Source organism: Schistosoma mansoni, chromosome 2 (assembly GCF_000237925.1).
Source record: "Schistosoma mansoni strain Puerto Rico chromosome 2, complete genome".
NCBI lineage: Eukaryota > Metazoa > Platyhelminthes > Trematoda > Strigeidida > Schistosomatidae > Schistosoma > Schistosoma mansoni.
Genome location: NC_031496.1, coordinates 33,838,565 through 33,861,350, shown reverse-complemented (window position 1 = coordinate 33,861,350; position 22,786 = coordinate 33,838,565). Strand labels below are relative to the sequence as shown.

Genomic DNA, 22,786 nt, shown 5'->3' with positions numbered 1-22,786 from the left:
TATGCAGTTTAGGTAAAAAAACGTTATAGATACAACAATAGAGAGTCATGCGAAATAGCACTTTACCCATTAGTCGGTTACAAACAACGTATATACGTATGCTTACTGCCTCAATATTTCACTCTGACTGGATAATAGGACGAAGTTGGTCTTATGGATGGGGAAGAAGTCAGAACTACAGTAGAAATAATGATGGTAAGAACTAAAAGCCGAGAATGTGACTTCAAGAAACAGGAAAAGGGGTATCCAATAATATTAAAATTTAGGAACTGAAAAAAGAGAAACTGTATAACTCAATGGCACTAGAAATAAATTTGAGCTATATCATCCAACATCACCAGCCACAGGTCAAGATGAATGTGAGGACACTAACTAGGTATTCAGCACCTGTTAAGACTACTAAGGTCAGCAGCTAATGACTTTATAGGACAATGAGACAACAAGGCTTTGGTATTCATAGATCATTTCAACTTACTACGCAAGTATACATTGCATGATTCGAGAGAAGCAACTTTCATTTCATCTTCCCACATTTGAAATCAATACAGTGAAGAGTGATCCGGTGGAAAAGTTACACTAAAACGGTGACTACAATGGTAACAAATAATTAAGAGATAAATAGAGTGAAGGTGGAATACCATAACATACCACTACTTACGGAATAAAATGTAAAGAACAATATGGTGATCAAGTCACATTATATAAAAATAATAATACACCTGACTCAACATGTGTTATGTTTAAAAAGATTACAAGGGATCAGCGACACGACTACAAGACAAACTAAATTATTCCGATGCGTCCCAGCCCTGCTAACTAGAGAAGACCCGGTTCAGAGGAATGGAAAGCGTATCACACAAGCACCCAGAAACACTAATAACAACAAGCACACAACTCAATCGTATAAATACAGCATGAAAATGTCATTAAAAAACGCCACAAAATATCATATTAAAAGAGGAAACGAACCAATGACATTTCGGGTCTTTTCAACTGGGAAATACAATTTGAAGGTATAAATAGACGCTTTTAAAGCGGAGACGGGAAATTCAAATTTCCAAAATGAAATTACAAGAATGAGACGTTTCCAAGTGATTTCTGGGGATCTAGCATCCCCAACGATATGACTGGATTTTCAAATATTCATCCAAGTGTCCAGCCACATATTTTTAAGTATTTGAAGGATTCCTCTATAAATTCCAGTTTTTGAACGGTTCAAATAAGAATCAGGGAATCTTGTGTACGGACTCTAAGTCTGGATGTTGGTACAGTATTCTAGAGCTTGATGCATGCAAAAGCAAGATTCTCATAGATACCATAGAGAATTTACTAATCAACAATGCTAATATTCTGAAACACTGATCTACCAAATTTATAAAAATCATTAAAATAATCTTAATATCGGATCCAAAACATCTATACAATGAGTTTTAAAGAAAAATTGCTCCAATAACGGAATGGGGAATCATATATGTATATTTGAATAACAAGTTGGGCGTAAACTGCAACATTGGATAACTGGGGTCAACGAAATTAAAATGAATTTCCGGACAACCAAACTAGAAGGACAATAAAAGGTGAGAGTGATAACTTGAATCTCAATCACCGTGGTGGTTGATGACCGAATTCTTAGCACAAGATATCGTTGAGAAATGTCTGGGAATTCAACATATACTTCAACAAATGTTTTTTTCCATCATATCAGATATATGATGATTAAGTTATGACAGAAGAATATATGGGTGAAATAAAGAGTAATTATACGAGCTAACTGAAATGTCCTAGTACTCTGTATCCATTCCGTCAAACGACGGCAACTCTCGTTCCACGATATAACGCGCTGAGTTACCGAAAAAAACGAAACTTTGATATTAATTACCAGTGAGGCCTCACAGAAAAAACTACTACGGTAACAAAGACAACAAGTGAGAGGGTGGGTATGTGATTTATAACGCATTTTGGTTAAAACTAACCATTCTACATTGAGAAAACAAAATAAACAACTTCTTGTAAACATATCAGAAATCAAGTATCTAGGATTCTACGTGGATTCGATGTGTTACTACAACTGGCTAGCAACTTTAACAACTTTTCATACACAGAATGTCGCTATGTGCACGCGTGATCAAAATTACCCCTCGCTTGTACGACCTTGAACGACAGAAGTTTCAGTCTAGAAAGGATAGGAGGTAAGGTTGCTTGTGTTAGCGTCATAGTATATGTCTACAAGAACTTGATCAAAGACGACAATAAGCAAAGAAATTTTTTAGAAACGCGTGAAACACTCTCCGATTGAAAGCCGTGGCCAATTAAAAGAAAACGGAACGATGAAGGTAAGATTCATTGGAGAGACAAGACTAACGAAAGCACCTATTAATCATAAATAAAGTATATTCGCAGCTGATACAAATGAATGAAAGATATTGGAGGTAAGTGTGATTACCTACACATATCACAAAGAGAAACCAGAAACCGTATTTTATCTTTATGAAAAAACTAATAAACCTACGTATGACCATAACATCCAGACACCTCAGAATCGTTCTTCATTCTGTAATTTTGAAAGCAAATAATCCAGTCACCCTCGTCTGAAACCTAAAATTTTAAAGCACAGTACTCTGTAGCTGTAAATAATTCCCCAAAATCAATAGCTTATTAAGTGTTCGACATTGGATGCTGACCATGTTGTTTAAGTGGACTTGTTTAACTGAAGGCTTTCGGTCATGCATCCGTACCAGATCACGTTTCAACACGGCGTGGGACACAGCTCCTACGTTTCATTAGCCAGCTTATAGAAAAGGTCCTCGATATATTGGTAACGAATCAAATATATCTTTCCTGCCTCTTCTCGTCTGACTTCTGATTTCTATCTGACTGGGAACGATCGAATATAGAAGGTGCTACTGGTAGCTAGTTGTAAAACTAGAACATCCGTTGCATCGTCAACTCGTTCGGCCAATATCACCCCCCCAATTCATGTTCTAGGCCTTCAAACAACACATCCTAGGGGAGAACAGACGATCAAAGAATCTATCTCGAAGAGCCTTAGCACAGGTTGTCATCGTTCTGTCCTCATAAAAAATATATGGTCTTTAGTAGGTCCAGTAAAAGAACTCATTTAGGATATAACTATACTCAAAGCTAATAACAATATACTAAAATGAGTATTAGTGCTTTGAATTGAAGTGGTTAAATACAAATAAGAAAAAGTAACAAGCAGAACACGCATCAAAATGGTTTATTAAGTAACAAAATGGTAACAAATGTTATGCTGTGAATGCTACTTGGAAGTGCCTTATAGGATAACCACCGAAAATGGGACTAGTCCTATTAAGAAATGGCCTGCTCAAGTTAGACGGGAAAAGCATTACCAACTAGCTGATGTTTTAATCACACCTCGAGGTTAGTGCTTGCTGTGGATTACCCTTTCGTCGTGTCCAGGTACTATGATTACTTTGACAACCTTAATCTACAAACCGCGTTATTACAAGAATATATTAGTGAGAGTACGTGCAAAGAACAAAGTGTGACCACTGCTGCGTGAACAAGTCGACATAGTGTGATCCCTTTATGTGCGTCGGTTTTCGTTGGCCTTGATGAGAACCGGTGAACCGTTCGAAATTCGGTGATCAGAGTGCGAAGAGATTTGGCTGGGTTGAGTTACATTTCGCTGGTCCTACAACAGACCAAGAGGATGTTATGACAATGATATAATTATTACTCATAGGTCGTGGCTAACATGGAAGAAAAGTGAATGACCCAGATACAGTGATGGGCGTGGTGATTAACCAATCAAACATGTATGTTCAAAAAAAATATATTGGATGTAATTGTAATTACACATAGGCGTTACAACTAGGGAAATGAGAAAAATAATCACATATACATGTCACTAGAGATCGGAATCTGAAACCTAAATAACGGTAAATATAAACGACAATTGAAGTGACCTACAAATAAAAGTGTTTTACAAAGTATCCAGTGCATACAAATTCTTATGGATTGGAAAACCAAGGTAATGTACAAACATGCAAATCACTCCATATGATTCAAATAAGGAGTACTCATTGTCACCTAAAGACCAAAATTTGCTCATAAAGCTGGTTTACATTAACTTCAACAAAGCTTTTGATATAGTTCCTCACAACCGACTGGTGTATAGGCTAAGAAATGCCAGGGGTGAAGACAATCTATTGATATGGATAAAAGACTTCCTAGTCGGGTGCCAACAAAGAGTATAGCTGAACTCAAAGTTATCTAGCCGGGAAACTGTGCTTGGCGGAGTACCTCAGGGTAAAATTTTGAAGCCATTATTATGCTTCATATATGTGAGTGTTTTTCCTCGTCTCCTATCATCATTAGTCTTGCTATACGCCAACAATGTCAAGATACGGAGAGAGATAAAAAGTAAAGATGATAGCTTTAAGCTTCTAAATGGCTTGTGGATATCATCTGAATAGTCTCAAATTTGGTACTGTAGTGCCGCGCTTCGATAATCGTTCATTTCGATAGTCGATATAATTCTAATCTTAACGGCGCGTAAAATCATAAGACAAAGGATAGCAGCAACTACAGTTTATTGTCGAATAACTCAGGTCAGAAAGTTAACAACACCTGAGCGAATATGAACGAGCGAGTGAACAGGCGAATAAGCGAAGGAAGCGAACGAGGCGGAAATGACATGCAGTGGAGATGGCTGGGAAGCCAACTCGTTTTAAGCAAGCGTTAATCAACATTTATAGTCAGACAAAAATGAATGACAGACATATGATGAATAAGATACGAAGTGTACATATATATGCTCATATAAAAGTATAGCCAAGGTCAATAAGCGAATAATGAACAAGATCAAAATATGACTCATGACAGGCGAATTGGCTTGGCCAGTAGCTAGGATAAAGTAGATGGGCTTAACAAACAAACCGATACTACAGTACTTGCTGATAAATACTTAATGTATATTGTGATGTATATAATTCATCAAGTCACAGATGCATACTGATGAATATTATTAGGCTACCTATTGTCCAGACACAAAATGACATGGGAGTCATCGTTAGCCAGGACCTAAAAACTACAGCACACTGTCGTGCAATAGCCGCCAAAGGTTTTGAAACCCTATAGTCAATACGTAGGGCCTTTATTCATTTTGACGCTAAAACTTTTATTGACTTAGCATGCATTGTTCGTGCGTCCGAAACCTGAATACTACACACAAGCGGCTACCCCCTACCTAAAAATGACAGTGAGCTTTTGGAAAAGGTTCAGAGAAGAGCAACTAAGCTGATTCCCGGAATAGCGAAGCTTCAGTATGATGCTCTACTAGCCAAGCTAAATCTATTCACATTGTCATACCGGAGAACTAGAGGTAACTTGATTATTGTCTTCAGATTACTTAGTGATAATACTGCATCCGATATGTCCTCATTTTTCTTGTCTTCCAAAATAGAATTTACGAGGACACTCCAAGAAAGTTCACAATCCCGGAAGAAATTACTTTACAGCTGACTATCGACATTCCCATCGAATCCTCAAGAAGTGGGATTCATTACCTCAACTCGCGATTGAGGCTCCTTCAGTCGACTCTTTCAAAGGAGAGTTGAATCAACCGAGCTACAATCATTGCAGGACTAAAACAGACCGCCTTATCTCCTGTCCTTTCTAGATCAAAATTCTGTCGTTCAAGTTCGTACAACCGAGAGGTAATTTTAATCACTCGTGCTTATTAAACGGCCGTATTTCCACAGGGGAGTCTGCTCTCGTCTTACTGCACGCGGGATTTGCCAGTATCTCACCAAAGTGATGTACGCTTCAGAAGAGAGATTTAATCATTGAACCGTGTCGTAAACACAAGAGAGCGTAAAGGAATTAATCGGTCCTCTACAAAAATATTGAATTTTGCACATAGCGACATTCCGTGTATGAATTAGATTTCAACACTGAAAAGTTGTTAAAGTTGCTAGCCAGTTGTGGTAACACATCAAATCTACGTAGGATCCTAGATACTTGATTTCTGATATGTTTACAAACAGTCGTCTTTATTCATCCATTATATATGTAAACATATTTTTATGTACTAAATAGGCAGGCGTTCTGGTTCTGCTGCTTTGAATTAGTTAGCATTCTTGTCTACAATAGAATGTTGAGCGACATGCAAAATTTTCGACAAACTTAAGTGACCTGCAGTGACGTTACGTAGATTTTGAAAAAGAGAAGAAATGGCTGTCACTGTAAATATTTACTCTCATTGTCTTTTTTCTTAAATAACTGACCTACTAGTATTTCAGTCTTGTGAGCACATTAGGCAAGTAATAACGATTCTCATTGCCTTAAGTTATCTATAAGGAAGTTACTTCATCTAAAATGATATTTTACCACGTTGTTCCACTATCCTGTACTGAACAAACTAACACTAAACACTCACAGCCTATCTCCCGAAAAAGAAGAAAATGTGTAGTTCGGAGCTAAGAAATAATTAAACTAGACAATACTTAACTCGTACGCTGAAACACCTGAATTAACTTTATCAACCATGTCGTGTATCGATTCTGTTCAAATTACTAATAAAGTAAAACAAGAATTATATGTTATTGTGATGGAGAATTATGTTCTATAAATCAGAGAAAGATCAAATAAAATAAGTGGTTCTGCATGTCGGGAAATTTAGTCCTAACGTGATTTACATTTCTCAAACTTTTGCTGTGTTCTTACGCAACAAAAGTACCATTTCCGATCTAAAGAATCTATTCTGAGCTATACGTTCGGTAGATTACTTCTTTTTTTGTGTTTCACTCAACTTAATAGTTAACTGTGGTTTTGCCTCAGCTCACTATCGGTTTTTTTATAGTTTTCACGTAAAGACTAGCTTTAGCTTATCGTTAACTGTTCTTATACATTTTTGCCAGTTTTTGTTTACTGTGTGTGTTTTTTTTAACCGTCCTAAATTTACTGCTTGTATTTTTAAGACAGTCTAAATCACTAGCCATGAAAAATTCATGCAAAAGGCCTGGTTGCCGTTTTGCCGTTACATCTGGCATGCAATGTGACAACTGTAAAGGTTGGTTCCATGAGGCATGTACAGATCTAACAGCAGCAGCCTATAGCAGACTCAGCAAGTCTGATCGTAGGTGGGTATGTGTTACCTGCAACAATGATACCGTAGTTATGTTGGGTACCATCATTACTTTACTAACAGGTCTGAGAGATAAGTTGTCTAAGAATTTGGTGAATGACTGTATCATGACGGGTAACAAAACTGGAACGCATAGGGCAAACAAGAAAAAGGATATTAATAGGTCGGTTATCGACGGTGCTGTTAGCAGCACGAGTGATGATGTGCTGAAACTCAGCACCATCTTAACATCGACTGTCATCGGCTCCCTCAGTAAACTTGGGTCCCCCAGGGAAGAGTCCTTGAATGAGACAGTGGTTCCCAAAAACCCTGTAGGTGGTTGGACTCACGTTAACAGGAGTAAAAAGGCTCAAGCGTCCCCGCCGAAACTGAACATCCCAAGTATCGTGTGGAAATCAATTGATGCTTTGGCTGCACAGTCTACCCCCAAGACTGTCTGCCCGGTCATCACTGAGCCCAGGAATCGAAAACGCGCCTCGACATCCAAACAACAAGATACCAAACCTAGACACACTGGAAAACCTGGGAAATCAATTACGGTTCGTGATGACTCTGTCATAATCATGAACCTTATTGACAACCCCGACCTTCCTCTCAGTCTGCAGGACGAAAATGATAGGATGCTCTAGGGAGAATTAAACAAGAGGCTTGAACTCCCCGGAATAGAGCCTTAGACCGTCACACGGCTCACTAGGGGGAAAGACTCTAACCACCTAAACCACTCGAGGCTGCTTCGTGTTACACTTAAGAATGCCTCCGACGTAGAGGACGTCCTGCTAGCCAGTCACTTACTGAAATCCGATGGGAACGTAAGAATACTGCCCGACATACCATATTCTGAACAAAATCTCATTCGGAACATCCCTAAGGAATCTCGCGAGGTGTTTTTCCGTGGATGAAATATCATTGTGCAAGGTGTGCCGGAAAATATGAACCCAACTCAAGCAAACTCTGATATTCGGGAATGGAAATTCATTAAGCATTCCTTAAAACTCAAGAACATATTGACCCACCAGGTAATGCGACTAGCCAAGAGAGACGGAGACTCTAGGCCCCGGCTATTGAAGATAACCTTCCCCTCCTCCCACATGGCGGCTGCAACTCTGGAAGCATTTCGTACCAATAGACGTCGGTTGCCAACTGGCATCCATATGCATCCGGATAGGCCCCACGACAGCAGGATCAAGCACAAACGAAAGCTGGAGCTGACAATTACACTCGTGGACTGTCTTGATCATAAAAAACGTGTAAAGGACAGGGACTACCAACTCGGTAAACATTGTATAGGTAGGCTACCTGTCCACTCACGCACGGCTCATATAGAAACACATTTAGAGTACAGAAACATAGTATTTCCTCCCTCCCTCCAAAAGGATAAGGACACTCTGGAACGTATACAACGTCGAGCCACGAAATCAGTTCGGGGACTCAAATTCAAACCTTACGAAGAGCGCCTCCAATCACTTAACCCTTACCCGTAAGAGTACAGGCGTCTTAGAGGTGACCTTCTTATGACTTACAGCATCCTTAATACTTCTGGTCATCCCCTTAAACATCTTCTTAAGCTTAGTCATAACACTAACCTAAGAGGTAACACCCAGAAATTGGAGACCCTACATAGCAGAACAGACTGCAGACACAACTTCTACTCCGTTAGAGTTGTCAAGTGCTGGAATTCGCTGCCGTTGAGCTAGTTCAAGCGACCTCTCAGGAGTCCTTTAAGAGGAAACTTGACTTATTCTTAAGGACTAAGGATAACATATTATTATGATTTACCAAATTCTTTTCTTTTCCTCTATTATCGTTCATATACCTAGGTTTTTGCCTGAAGGTATTGGTGATCCACTGCTACTAGACACAGAAGCCCGTTAAGCGAAAGCTTCTTCTATTCCGTCCTCAACCATTTGAAGAAATCACGGCAACGTTTTCTGATTGAACAATTTGCCGACACTTTGAAATATGTCTGTGTTATCGATGATCGAGGGAATTGTATACGAAGTAATGAAGTTTCTGAAATCGGGAAATATCGATGAAGCTAAGGAATCGTATGTTTTTGTGTTTCACATTTGTAGACATTTTTTGGAGCTATTAGTCAAGAAGCCAGAAGAATTTAGTAAGTAAGACTTCAAATGTTTTGAAACAAGTTAAACTAGTTTGCCAATGAATTTTCTATGTGTTCATTCCTGAAACTCTGTAAATTAATCTTTATTTTGTCGGTCATCTTTAATTGCTTATCAAATATTGTAACGAAATTGAGTCTCATAAAAGTACTAAACAGTTATTAAACCAATTATTCATAAACAAGCTGAAATATGTACGTACACATAAGCCTGGAAACCTCAGCATATTTTACTGAAAATTTTTATCTGTTTTTAGGATGTTGGAATCGTGGCGTTAGGTATAGAAACTGAGTTAATATACAAAATATATATAGTAATTCTAATTTCAGTTTGGAAGGGATAGGATTCTGGGTAGCCTATGCGAGTAGAGACAATGGTAAATTTTAGGTTACTCGAACTCTCTTTTGAATGCGTCAAAAGATGGGAATTGAAGCACGCGCAGAGGGCAACCAGTTCCATTTGTTGATGGCTCACGAGCCATTTTACAGTGTCCTCGTAAATTCTGTCTTGGAAGTCAATAAAAGTAACGGCATATAAAGTGCAAATTTTTCGTTCGGTAATTTGAAAACTGTAATCAAGTCACCTCTGATTATGCTATATGACGAGGTAAATAGGTTTAATTTATACAAGAGCTTTGTAATCACAGCGATCAGCTCTATTAAGATTCTTTGAACCTTTTCCAACAACTTACTGCCTTTTTTAGACAGGACCTGATTGCTTGTATGCAATGCTTGAGTTTTGGACAAACGGACAATGTAACTAGAGTCGAAAACACTGTTGCATATATATGGATGAAGGTTCTACATATTGAACATGGGGTTTTAAAACCTTTGGAAGCTATAGCATGATAGTGTGAAGTATTTTCAAGTATTGGCTAACCATGATTCCCAAACCATTGTGTATATATAAAAGGTAGTTTGGTGTTGTTCATAGTGTGTGTATCTGTATCTCAGTGACAAATATACATTGTAATGCACTTGGAAGGACTTATAGGCAACTGCAAAATTTTAGACCATTCAGACAATTTCCGCAGCCCATTATGGAGCTTTGAACAATCACCTTCATTTTTACCCCTCTTCAGATTTTGGTATCAGCAGCATACGATAAAACCGATGATGGTAGACTAAGCTCATTTTCAAATAGGAGGAACAAAAGTGGCTTCAAAAGTGTACCGCGAGACAATCCACTAAACACAGTTTCTCAGCTAGACAACATTTGGTTCACCCGTACTCCTTGCTGACGCCTAGCCAGGCAATCCTTCAATCCCTATATTAGCTAACTTAGATAACAGGCAGTTGTGAGGAGTTTTATCAAAAGCCTTCCTGAAGTAAACGTAAGCTACATCTATAAGTAAATTTTGATCTGTAATAGCGCACCAACTTTCATGAGTTACTGATGAATTCGTGAGACATGAACAGCCAGTTCCTAGGCCATTCTACTTAACGGAAGGCAGAAGGTTATCCTCTAGACATCTAAACAACGCATTCCGAATAATCTTCTTGAGAACCTTGATAACCACTCTGCTTAGGCTTACGACTGCAAATCAATTTGTGTATCGACAGAAAGAGCATCATTAGAATAATCTCGGCTGCGTTTGATCATGCGCATTTTAGCTGTGCTCACCACTGCAATGGCTTCGGATAGCAGCCTGAGAGTTGATAATTACTTCTTTTGTACTGTCCAGTCACCAGTTAAGGTTTTTCAAATAATTTAGACTCAAAAGCTGAAAACTGAAAAAGGTGTTACTGTGAACCGCTACACACAAAAGGTCAACAGACAAACAAACAATGTACCCAATAAAAGTACAGATGCAAAACTACTTTTTGAAGAGATACACTTGATGTTACTTTAGTTGAAATTGATTTAAGTGAAATCAGTAGTCTCGATGCGTAATAAATGATGAAAATCATAAATTTAATTCAGCAAGGAAAAATATCACTGTTCTTTTAAATAGACTTAGAATTTTGTAAAAACTGAACAAAGTCCACCTTTGATGTACTTTAGATGATATTAGACCAGAAATGCGAACTTCAATCCAAGTAAAGATGTAGTCAAAATGACTAACACTTTGTTTGATTTTCACAGCTCTAGAAGGAATGTGTAGGCAAGGCTGTGAACCTAAGAAAATATTACATAGAGACCAAATCAAGTAACTAAGAAGACTAAAATTTCTAATAACTTTATGTGCACCAAACGAATGTTCATTCATAGATTCTTACAAGACTCTAACTGCTTTTTTCTACCTATGTATAATTGTTGTACATAGATAGTGCCGGAAACGATCAGACCATTTCCCAGTGAAGCCTAGTAGAATAAAACGAAACTTACATATTAGCCATACTATGTCAAAATTAGCTACGTTTTAGTCACCTGACGTCTCGTTCACTAACATTACTTCTCTTTTTTAAAAAATTAAAGCACGCCTGATGGTTATTTTGAAAATGGCCCACGAAGCTGTACGAGAGGACAAATTCATAACAAAACGGTACATGGACAGCTGTTTCACAACAATTATCTAGATCCATATACTACTCAAACCCCGTTTTATTTAAACGACAATCCATTATAGACCCACTGTTGTCAAAGATTTGTAAGGAGCTTAGCATCCCTCGGTGTGCTCTTAAAATAGTAAGACAGCATATCTTAATAACATTTTTTTCTCTAGAACGCCTCTTCCAAATTGATTGTTTATGGCGATATTTATCTAGGACTTGGGTATGAAGGCGACGTCATTAAAAGAAATAATTTGGTAAGATCATTATCATCTGACATATTTTGCAAAGTCGATTTCTTTCCTGTAGTTCAAAAAAGTGTAAATGGGAAAGCGAAAATGCAGTCATTTTACTTATAACTATCCACCGAAACTATTTGCTTGAAGTTTCTGTTTAATATTTTCCAAAATCGTTCAGTTCAGATCATGGACATTTAAAACTTATGCAAAAATAGTGTGTATTCACTGGAATATAAAAAACTACATTAATTAATGTCTAGAGCTTTCGGTTTTAGTTTCACAAGGTTTACGTGTCTCACTTTATAATTGTCAATTATTTTGGAGAAACAGCTAACGAATTAATATAGCCACAGGACAGTCTGAATGTTCGTTGCTAACACGGTAAACATTTTGAGTGTGTATACCCGGAAATTTACTCAAATATTTCGGTTTTCATGAAGCGAAAGTTTTTGTCAAACAACTATTCCACTATATGTTCTCATGAAGTATGAAACAGACTATAGTAATTGCATTTTAACGGGAATTTTCGATGAAGTAATTAAACCTAAAGGTGATATGATAGAGATGGCTAACAATTTTAAATACGTCAAATTATATACTGCTAGGATACATCATGAATAGTAGTGAAACATCTGGCGTCCATAACTGAGGTGGCCACTTACCACACTCACAGATGCATCTAAATTGCAGACGGGATTTGATCTAGGTCATGAAAATCTTAGTAAAAATGGGAAGTTTTAGTTATGGAACGAACCGACTAATTCCTCTGGTTTTGTTACACACTACGTGCTCAGGAATAGAGTAACTACATTTGAGTATCAATCATTACGTTCACTGAAATTTAGTATACAAAAGTTCATTTCAAGAAAATATCAACAAAATTTTGTAGCATTTCTTGTTGAGTAACTCCGCCCGTAGCTCTTCTAGGGCTACTGCCGGTCCCAAGCCTGAGTATAGGAAGAGGATTGGGCATAGGGTCAGCAGCCCCATTCCGTAGAACATAACTTTGCTAAAAAACCGCTGGCCAGAATAAGCAAATTAAGCTATTAAAACTCTGCCCTCCGAGATAAACTATCTTCATTCAGAAGAATTTTGACGCCCCAGGATGATAGCCGAGATTCTTCGGGAGTTACGAAGCCAATGCCCTTTCTAACAACCAGAACAACAACTAATATAGATATATGGAACGACCGGCCAATGTGGGAGACCTGGCAGACCAACCAAATAGCAGCCGAAAGGAGAGGATACAAGTTGACGGAGTTAGGAATCAGTGAAACCAATTGGACCTAAGCTGGAGTGGAAAGGATAGAATCAGGAGAGATGCTGCTGTACTCCAGTCACGAAGAGAAAATGCTCAACACACTGAGAGAGTTACTTTGATGCTGTCCAAAGAAGCACGTAAAGCACTTAAAGGATGGGAATCTCATGGACCCAGGATCATCAAAGCATCATTAAAAACAAAAAAGGGAATGGAAGGATATTTCATCAAGATTCCGAAGAAGGGAGATCTGGGTGAATGTGGCAACTACAGAGGAACCACACTACTAACAGTACCATGAGAGGTTTTCAACAATGTTTCTGAACCGGATGAACGATTCAGCAGACATCCAACTTCAAGATCAACAGACCGGATTACGTGAGGATCGGTCGTTTATAGACCAAATTGCGACACTACGCATCATCATTGAACAACCAATTGAATGGAACTAGTCACTATACGTCAACTTCCTTGACTATGAGGAAGAAATCAACAGATTGGATAGGGAAACCTTCTTCAACACTATGAAGTACATGAGAAAATTGTCAACATCATCCAGAATTCCTACGATGGACTACAATGAGAAGTCGTGCATGGAAGACAGCTGACAGACGCATTCCAAATGAGGACAGGAGTCAGACAGGACTGCTTACTCTCCTCCTTTCTATTTCTTGTGGTGGTTGACTGGATTATGAAGACCTCAACGCCTGGAGGGAAGCACAGAATACAATGGACAGCTCGGAATCAACTAGACGAATAGGACTTCATAGACCATCAAGCTCTTCTATTCCATACACATCAATAAATGCAGCTGAAGAAAACTAGTGTAGCAACAACCTCTGAATCAGTAGGCCTCAACATACAAAAATGAGAAAGCAACATCCTCAAATACAACACGGAGAGTACCAACCCAGTCACACTTGATGGAGAAATTCTGGAACAGGTAGAATCTTTCACATATCTAGGTAGCATCATCGATGAACATGGAGGATCTGATGCAGACGTGAAGGTAAGGATTCGCAAGGCAAAGATAGCATTCATACAATCGAAGGGCATATAAAACTCAAAACAACGTTCAACCAATATCAAAGTGAGAATCTTCAATACGAACGTCAAGACAGTTCGACTGTACGGAGCTGAAACTTAGTTAACCACTACAAGCATCACCTAAGAAGTATAAGTATTTATAAACAATTGTCTACGCAAGATACTCAATATCTGTTGGCTGGATACCATTAGTAACAGCTTACTGTGGAAGAGAACTAAACCAGGTTCCATCTGAAGAGGAAATTAGGAAAAGACGTTGAAAGTAGATAGGAAACAGATTATGGAAATCATCAAACTGCATCCCGAAGCAGGCGCTAATTTGGAATCGTGAAGGGAAACAGAAAAGAGGAAGTCTGAAGAACACACTGAGTCGGTAATTGTAAGCTGACATGAAAAGAATGAACTGCAACTGGGAAGGATTGTCCAGGACATAGTTGGATGGAGAATGCTGGTGGGCGGCCTAAGCTCCTTCACAAGGGGTAACAGGCGTAAATCTTGTTGAACGCTTCATTGTCTCCCTACTCGCTCACTAATCCAAGTGGATCCCTATTTCATGCCAACTCAGCTTCTTGCACATAGGTACTGCAGCGTTAATAGAGCACAATGTGGAGTTACTTTTTCGTTGGTGAGTAACAATCTAGTCTAAAATCCATGTCTAAACCTGTTCAGACTTTTTCAGCTAAAGGAATTCGAACCTCATAATATAAGCGTTCTTGATAAGACCACAATCCAACAGTTATCTATTCAAATACCTGAATGTTAACCAGTAAACTTAAAAATTAACAGATATATTATCTACAGAACCGATACCACCTCTAAATTTTTTTGGATATTGTAGATTACAGCTGAAGCGAAGCGTGATGCACTCAGATCTGACAAAAAGCAATTACTTTACGAAATTCAGTTTCAGGACTGACTAATTGGTTAGGTGTCTTTGGAAATCTTTGTAACTAGAAATGACATACGACTTTTTAACAAGTTATCTTCATTATTCGTTTCTTCTTATTTGCAGGGTATACCTGAAAGTTTGTTTAAAAGTGGATATGAGGTTATTATCTCAGGTAGATTACTATTCTAAATCATCTATGTGTCTATCAACCGGATATACAGAATGCTTGCCTCAATTTATTTTGATAATTGAAAAAGACACAATTTTTCGGAAACTTTTAAATGAGAAGTTCTACGAAAAATTTAAACCTTGTTTATTGGTTACGGTAAGCCAGATAATCTTTTTCTATTAACAATTGTCATTTAAAACAGGCTAAAGGTTATCCAGACTTGATAACTCGAAAATTTCTTGCTCAAATAAACTGCAAACATCCAAATATTCCAATAATTGGACTTTTTGATGCTGATCCTCATGGTATGGCAAATAAAACAATGTAACATCCTTCACTTCATAGGTTTAAATGTATTCTGTACTTACAAATATGGTACTACGGTAAGCATGAAACTATTATTCCTTAAGTGTTGATTGATGTTTAAGGGTGACGAATTGCATGAAAGTGAAAATTTAACAAGAAACAAGTTTGGCTATATACATATATGGCTTTAGGATTTGGAAAATCATACATCGTTGTATAGATATGTAGGGAACAGCTGTTGTACTATTTTAAAACAGATATTCTCAATAACATTGTCAATCGTTATTAATTTTTATATATCAGCCAATGAATATAAATGGTTTAATTAAATGGATGCCCCATTCATCTGTGCCTGCACGAACATCAATTAGTGGTCAAATGCCATGGCATATCTTCGTTTATATAAATGCATGTGGACATACATCCTACGGGAAAAATGTTGAGATCTTGGATAGAGGGGATACTAAAAGTACTAGAGAATTTTTAGAAGCTTGACACTCAGGTAAATTAGCAATCAAAAAACACATCGAAATCGATCCAATCTATCAATCAGAAGAATTATGGACAAATATAAGACCAAAAATCAGATAGAAGGGAGGTATAATCAAAATAAAAATGTTGACAACGACAGGTTAAATGTCAGCAATAACCAATCAAGATCGAGGTTGACAGAACAAGTTGTGAGTCATATGGGGAGAAATTCGAATACGTCACTTCTATATCAATTTCATACTGATGTTGTTGGGAAGCAAATGAAAGCTTCACGACTGAGCCATTCAGCTCAGAGAACAAAAATCCATTTAAGTTCCTAGAGAATATTCGCAAAACAAAAAATTCCGATCATAAAACCCACGACATGACTATTCCAAAATTCTTACATTCGGTTTCAATCTGCTGATTAGAACTCATCACTTTAAGAAATAAAGTTTTTTCTTACGCCTTCTTGTATGACTTCTAACTTTACTTTGCGTATTGTTAGTATTTACGATTTAATGGATTTGAAGTCCAATATTTTCAATGTTTAATTGTATAGGTTATTGAGTAACCTTGTTACTTTAAATTTTAGTAAATTAAAGTATCTGTGCAAGCAAATTTACATTTAAGTACTTAACTTTGAGATGTAGTTTATGCATGAACACTGGTAATATTATACTAGTTTCCAGGCAGAGAAGGCTTGGATCGGGTACTTTGTAGTTTAAATAAGAGTGCCTGAGGTATTAGGCCACCCATCTGAAATGGTATTAATTTGCTGTATATAGTGAATAAGATAAGTATTTTAATGTTATCTATTCAGATAAATCCACCAACACAGTATTAAAAAACAAGAACTTTTGATCCAATACATCATAGATTTTAGTGGTCAGTATATTTAGTGATGATAATAGAAATTAACTAAACATTTTAATACAGATTTGTGTACCAATCTAGAGTATATGTGTAAAATGGAATTCAAAATAAGATGTAAAATAATAAACTTGAATTCAGGAATAAAAGTATTTAGTTTAGTCATTCTGATTTATTTATTTAAACACATAAATATTGGTACAAGGAAGCACCAGATATATATGGGCCACACAAATCTCAATTCATTTGTGTGAGGGCTGTGATACTGACCAGGTGATCAAACTGAAGCAGGTGGTTTTCTTAGGGAGCCACACCCGGAGCCTTTGACCTAAAAGGTCTGATCCACAAGGCAGTAGAGCATCGTGAGGAGATGCAGTCTCATGGTAGACGGTCATCAACGATTGATTCATACTCTATTTGTTCACTGAGGATCCTGAAGCTCATGTGTACCATTGGTTTGAATCAGGGTTTTTCAACTCCTCTAGGTGAACTCTCCGTGTCCACCGACCCGGTTAAAAAACGCTGGACATTCGCTTTTTCGTCCTCTCAATTTCGTAAACAACAGTAATGACGCGAGAAGGCAGTGGGTAGGACTTCCCTGGCAGTGGTTGTATGCACGTGGATATATGAGAGCATTTCGAAAGGGAGAGCCGATCTTCCCCACTCTCAGCCGTACGAGAACATTTGTTGGCCGTAACTCTAAATTAAAAATTATTTGTATAATGATATTTTATCGAATATATCACATAGATTTTTAATATTAAATTTAGAATCCTATGATGCAAAATGAAGATGGTAATCCAATTAGTATACCAAATCTTCAACTATGTGGACTACTACCAACTGAAATATCATTGTAAGTTTTAAAATATGCACATTTTAAAAACTATTCATTCATTCATTTCAAGTTTTCAAATCAAAGAAACCGATTTATTGAAATTAACTAAAAGAGATAAATCTTTATTAACTACAATGCTAAAACGTTCAACTATTCAACATGAATCTATATTATTAAAACAAGTAAATCATAATAACTTAATTTTTTTAATTATTAAATAGATAAATTATTTATTATTTACAGAAATCAAAGCTCAATTAGAAATTTTAAATACAATTCATTCTAATTATTTAACTAATGAATATTTACCAAATAAATTAGAATTATTATTAGGTATTTTACCTAATAAATAATCACCACCACCCCCTCCCCCCCCCGAAAAAAAAATAAATAAAATCATTAAAATAAAAATTATTATCTTTGATATTGTAGAAAAGTGATATAATTTGAGGGGGGAAAAAAAATAAAACAAAGTCAGACAGAAATTATTATGTAGATTAAACATAATTCACATTGTGGATTGATAGTTTTCTTAATTAAATTGTATATGTGTTATATCGATTGCATGCACGAGCCCCTATTTGTCACGTGTTATGTATGCCCACTCACCGAATGCCCCGACGTGCAATGTTTCATGGTGTAGGAGTAGGTTTGAAGAAGGCTAGAGGCGGCCAGATCAAAACATGGCATAAATCCATGAAGTCACTGACAATTGGACTGAGTCATGTTGGTAGGTGTAGACTACCTGGTTGGGATCCGTGAGATGATAATAACCGATGGCTAGAGACTTTGAATGACATGGCTCAAAATCGTTTGCAATGGTGAAGGTGCATCCACTCTTTGTGTTCTACCAAATTCTAATCTTCTGAATTCTTCATGTCTTTATCTTTTTCCTCTTTTCAAATTTATTTCACTGTATTATACTCCTTCAATAACATCTTCAAACCCTAATCTTTCCGATTACTGTTTATACTCTTACTACTTCTACCACTATGGGATTTGGATTGACAACTGTATCTCTGTGCTAATGTGGTATTGCAACTTGAACTGATGTACGTACGTACGAAGTTCTACGTTGTGACTGACTGATTTGATATATATGACGTGATGATTCTCGCCAATGAGAGAGGAATGAGTTATTGATCAGAGCAATGATACACGAAAAACTGTATGAGTAGTCTAGAGTACTTATTAGTCCTGCTTTCTGCCTATCCCAACTAGTTAAAACCAGAACACCAATAACAGCTTCTGCAATATGAATCATTATATTCTCAAATATACTGAGTTTATATACCAATCAAGCAGACCACGTCGTACCATAGGATAGAAAATAACATTTTCTACAAGATTCGGCCAAATATGGCTGTGGATAGGGGGGAACAGTAATCAATAGACTAGGGATAACTGAAGAATGCTAAATCGTATAATAATAGTCTATAAATCAAAATAAAACTCATAATAAAAGGAACATTAATATGAATACTTAAGTTACCTAACAATTATACAATAGGAAATACACGCATCATAATGATCCATAAATAGTTCTCAAAGTTACCATTTATAATTCTTCACGAGATATAATAATATGTAATTGTTAGACTATAGGAATATAGAAGTTTCAAAACAAGTATCAGAAACATTTATTATGATGAAATGTTCATCATAAATTGGATGGTTTTGTAAAAATCCTGTTTAATTTGAAGCTAGTTTTTTAGGAGATGAATTTTACAACAACTGTTCGAGTCGGTATAAGTGCGCACTGTTTAAGAGTGAACAATTAAGTAGATGTTCAATGTTTTCTAATTGTACCCGATTGTTCAACGGATTTCAGTCGGTAATGAAAATTGCTTCTAGGGATATTATAATTATAATGGAATGTAACTCCTACATAATATGAACGAATCTATTTATTGTTTAAAGTCTTCATACCGAGCATTATCTTAGTGAACAACAACATATATATACGGTTAAACGTCTTAGTTAAAGTAGTAGATCTATTGATGTTGCACATTGTATACCTACATTAAATCACTGACAAAGTAATGCCAACACTGACTGTCATTTTATTACTTTCATATCTGTTTATCGACTGAACATTTAAAACGGTATGTATTCATTTTATATTTTAATATTGTATCGATCTAGTGTAAATCAGTGTTTGATTCATAAATATATCTTTATTTCCTATCTTGTATTATTTTTGCCCCCAAATGCCCTGATACGACCGAGAGTGGGAAGAGTTAGCTCTGCTTCTGGAAACGATCTCACATGGCCACGCACATACCATCACTTCCAGGGAAGTCATAATAACTGCCTTCTCGCAGCATTACTGTTGTTTATGAAATGAAGAGGACGGAAAGCGAATGTCCGACACACTAACCGGGTTGGTGGACACGGAAAGTCCACGTAGGGGAGTTGGAAAACCTTGATTCTAAACCAATGGTGAAAATCAGCTCCAGTATCCTGAAGGAACAAATGGCGTATGAATCAATTATTGGTCACCGGCTACTATGGGATGGTGTGGAGCATATATATCTGGTGTCTCCTTGTACCAATATTTATGTCCTCAAATAAAAAAATAATCATGGGACTGCATCTCCTGAGGTTGCTCCACCGCCTTGTAGATTAAACCTTTAGGGCAAAGTCTACGGGTGTGAGCCCCTAAGAAAGTCACCTACTTCGATCTGAACAGCCGGGCAGTATCACAGCCCTCACACAAGTTGAATGATTCATGTGGCGCATATCTATTTGGTGCCTCCTTGTAACAATGTTTATGTGTTTAAATAAAATAAATAAATAATAAGTATTTTTTTTGTATAGAGTCATATCAGTCAGATTCTGTAGGACAAGTAGCATCTTCTCCACAGTCATAATACCAATAAATAAAGAACAAATATGGTAATAGGATAAAATGAGCCAGCATTCGACGGTGTTAATGTCTAACTTCAACCAATCCACGAAATTGAGCAACCTTCCACCATTTGCCTTCAGTGATTTACTATTTCACAAAAGACCCGGTTGGACTCCATTGGTCAGTTCTTCTCACTAGAACTCCAGGAAATATCCCTTGGAGCCAGTCACTAGTGAGCATATGATTATTATCAGAAACGGGGTTTTGTGGAGATTTTAACAATTTTATGGTTGAAGTTATGAGTCCATTGAAGCTAGACCACCAAGGAAAACCTAGAAGTTAGACATTAACACCGTTGAATGTCGACTGAGTGGTCTAGAAGTTAAGTGTTCATGCGCGAGATCGATAGGTCCTAAATTCGAATCTTGAGGGGCGGAATCGTGAATGCGCACTGCTGAGGAGTCCCATAATGGGACGAAACGGCCGTCCAGTGCTTCCAGGTTTGCCATAGTGGTCTAGCTTCAGTTGACTCATGATTTCAACCATAAAATTGTTAAAATCTCCACAAAACCCCCTTCTGAGAATAACAAGAATTCATTAGTTTCTTGAATTCTCCTCAGTTGTTTACAATCTAAAACGATAGTATTGGTCATCAAAAACAAAAAAGTGTACATACTTCATGTTGAGAATATAAAGTTGATATGTGAAGATATAATAATATTAAAAGAAAATAATACGGAAGAATTAGCAATATTCAAACATTTGCTTATTCATTTATTTAACTGGGACTTGTTTTAATGATCAATACAATCATTTTAGATTGTAAACAACTGAAGAGAATCTGTCAAACAAATGAACCCATGTCATTCAGTAATCATAACAGACAATCATACTATGAGTAACATAAACATTCCAACAAGACATCGGACCTCTAATATCATAAAGCTTATAGCAACATATTAACTAACAAAAAAGGAACAATTGGTTTAAACGAAATATGTAGTTTTAATCTTTATTTTAATGTACAGATTTTATTAACGATAAGTCGAATCGAATTTGATTGGATAAATAAAATTTAAGTCATATTTGAAATGAGGGAATAACTTTAAATTGTCGATGGTGTCCATAATGTCGGAAGATGTTCTACATGAACATAGAATTACTTAGTATATAGGTTAAATTCTGCTAAACACATGTTTGGTGATAGTTACTTTGTGAAGAAAATAAAAACCCATTTCAGTCTAACAATAAAGATTACTAATAACAAGAATGAATAAAAGATGACCTTAAGTTGTTTGGAAGTAATCAGAATAAAAAAAACATCACAACTAAGATGTCTTTGATGTAACTGACCGGTAAGATTGACATATTAACATTAATTGGCCGCTGATTAGTGGCCGTGCTGATGCTGATCGAATCCTACCAATCAAGTTCCAGTGTAGACACTTTTCTCTGTTACACGACATCTTAGTGTGCTATGATTTATGGTATGAATAGAAACGTTTTGGTAACAATGATTAATTAAGGTCTAAATTACACTGGAGAGGATCAACCTCCTTAATATTACAGATAAATCTTGACGACGAGTGTCAACACTAGGATGAAACGCCAGTTTAGTACTACGATAAGCTGATTCACTTAAACTAGTGTAAAAGCTGGACCACCTCCAACCACAATCTTATCTCAACATAGTGTACACAGTGTCGAGCCACCTAGACTAGTGGCTACATTGCAACTTGATCGATAGCATTCGATCAGAACTAAGAAGGACTTGACACACATGACATTGATCACCACCCAGTGATTAATCAATTGTGAAAAGCTGGAAAATATCATCTATAAAATCTGGTCAGAACACTAACAACTAGATCATATCATATTGTTTGATAATCACTGACTAGTTGTTATAAATGAACAGTTTAGTTCAAGCAAATTTTGTCAGCCATCCTCTTCACATTATCATGCTAGAAAATTCAAGTCACTTGAAATGAAATAAAAATTTCATCATCATAAACTGCTGACAGACAATGTACAATGATCAGAAAGAAACTAGGATGTGAGGAATGATAATAACAACAACAACAACAACAAAAATAGCCGC

At 36.8% G+C, this 22,786-nt stretch overlaps 1 protein-coding gene across 1 annotated transcript; it reads left to right on the top strand.

Moving 5' to 3' along the window:
• Positions 1–9,133: 9,133 nt before the first annotated feature.
• Smp_131670 (putative meiotic recombination protein spo11) lies at positions 9,134–17,856 on the top strand (the record flags this gene model as incomplete). Its single annotated transcript, XM_018796441.1, has 5 exons — positions 9,134–9,177; positions 15,301–15,502; positions 15,549–15,651; positions 15,692–15,729; positions 17,767–17,856. 5 exons carry the CDS (start codon positions 9,134–9,136, stop codon positions 17,854–17,856), a joined length of 477 nt encoding a protein of 158 aa, XP_018650654.1.
• Between the last annotated feature and the right edge of the window lie 4,930 nt (positions 17,857–22,786).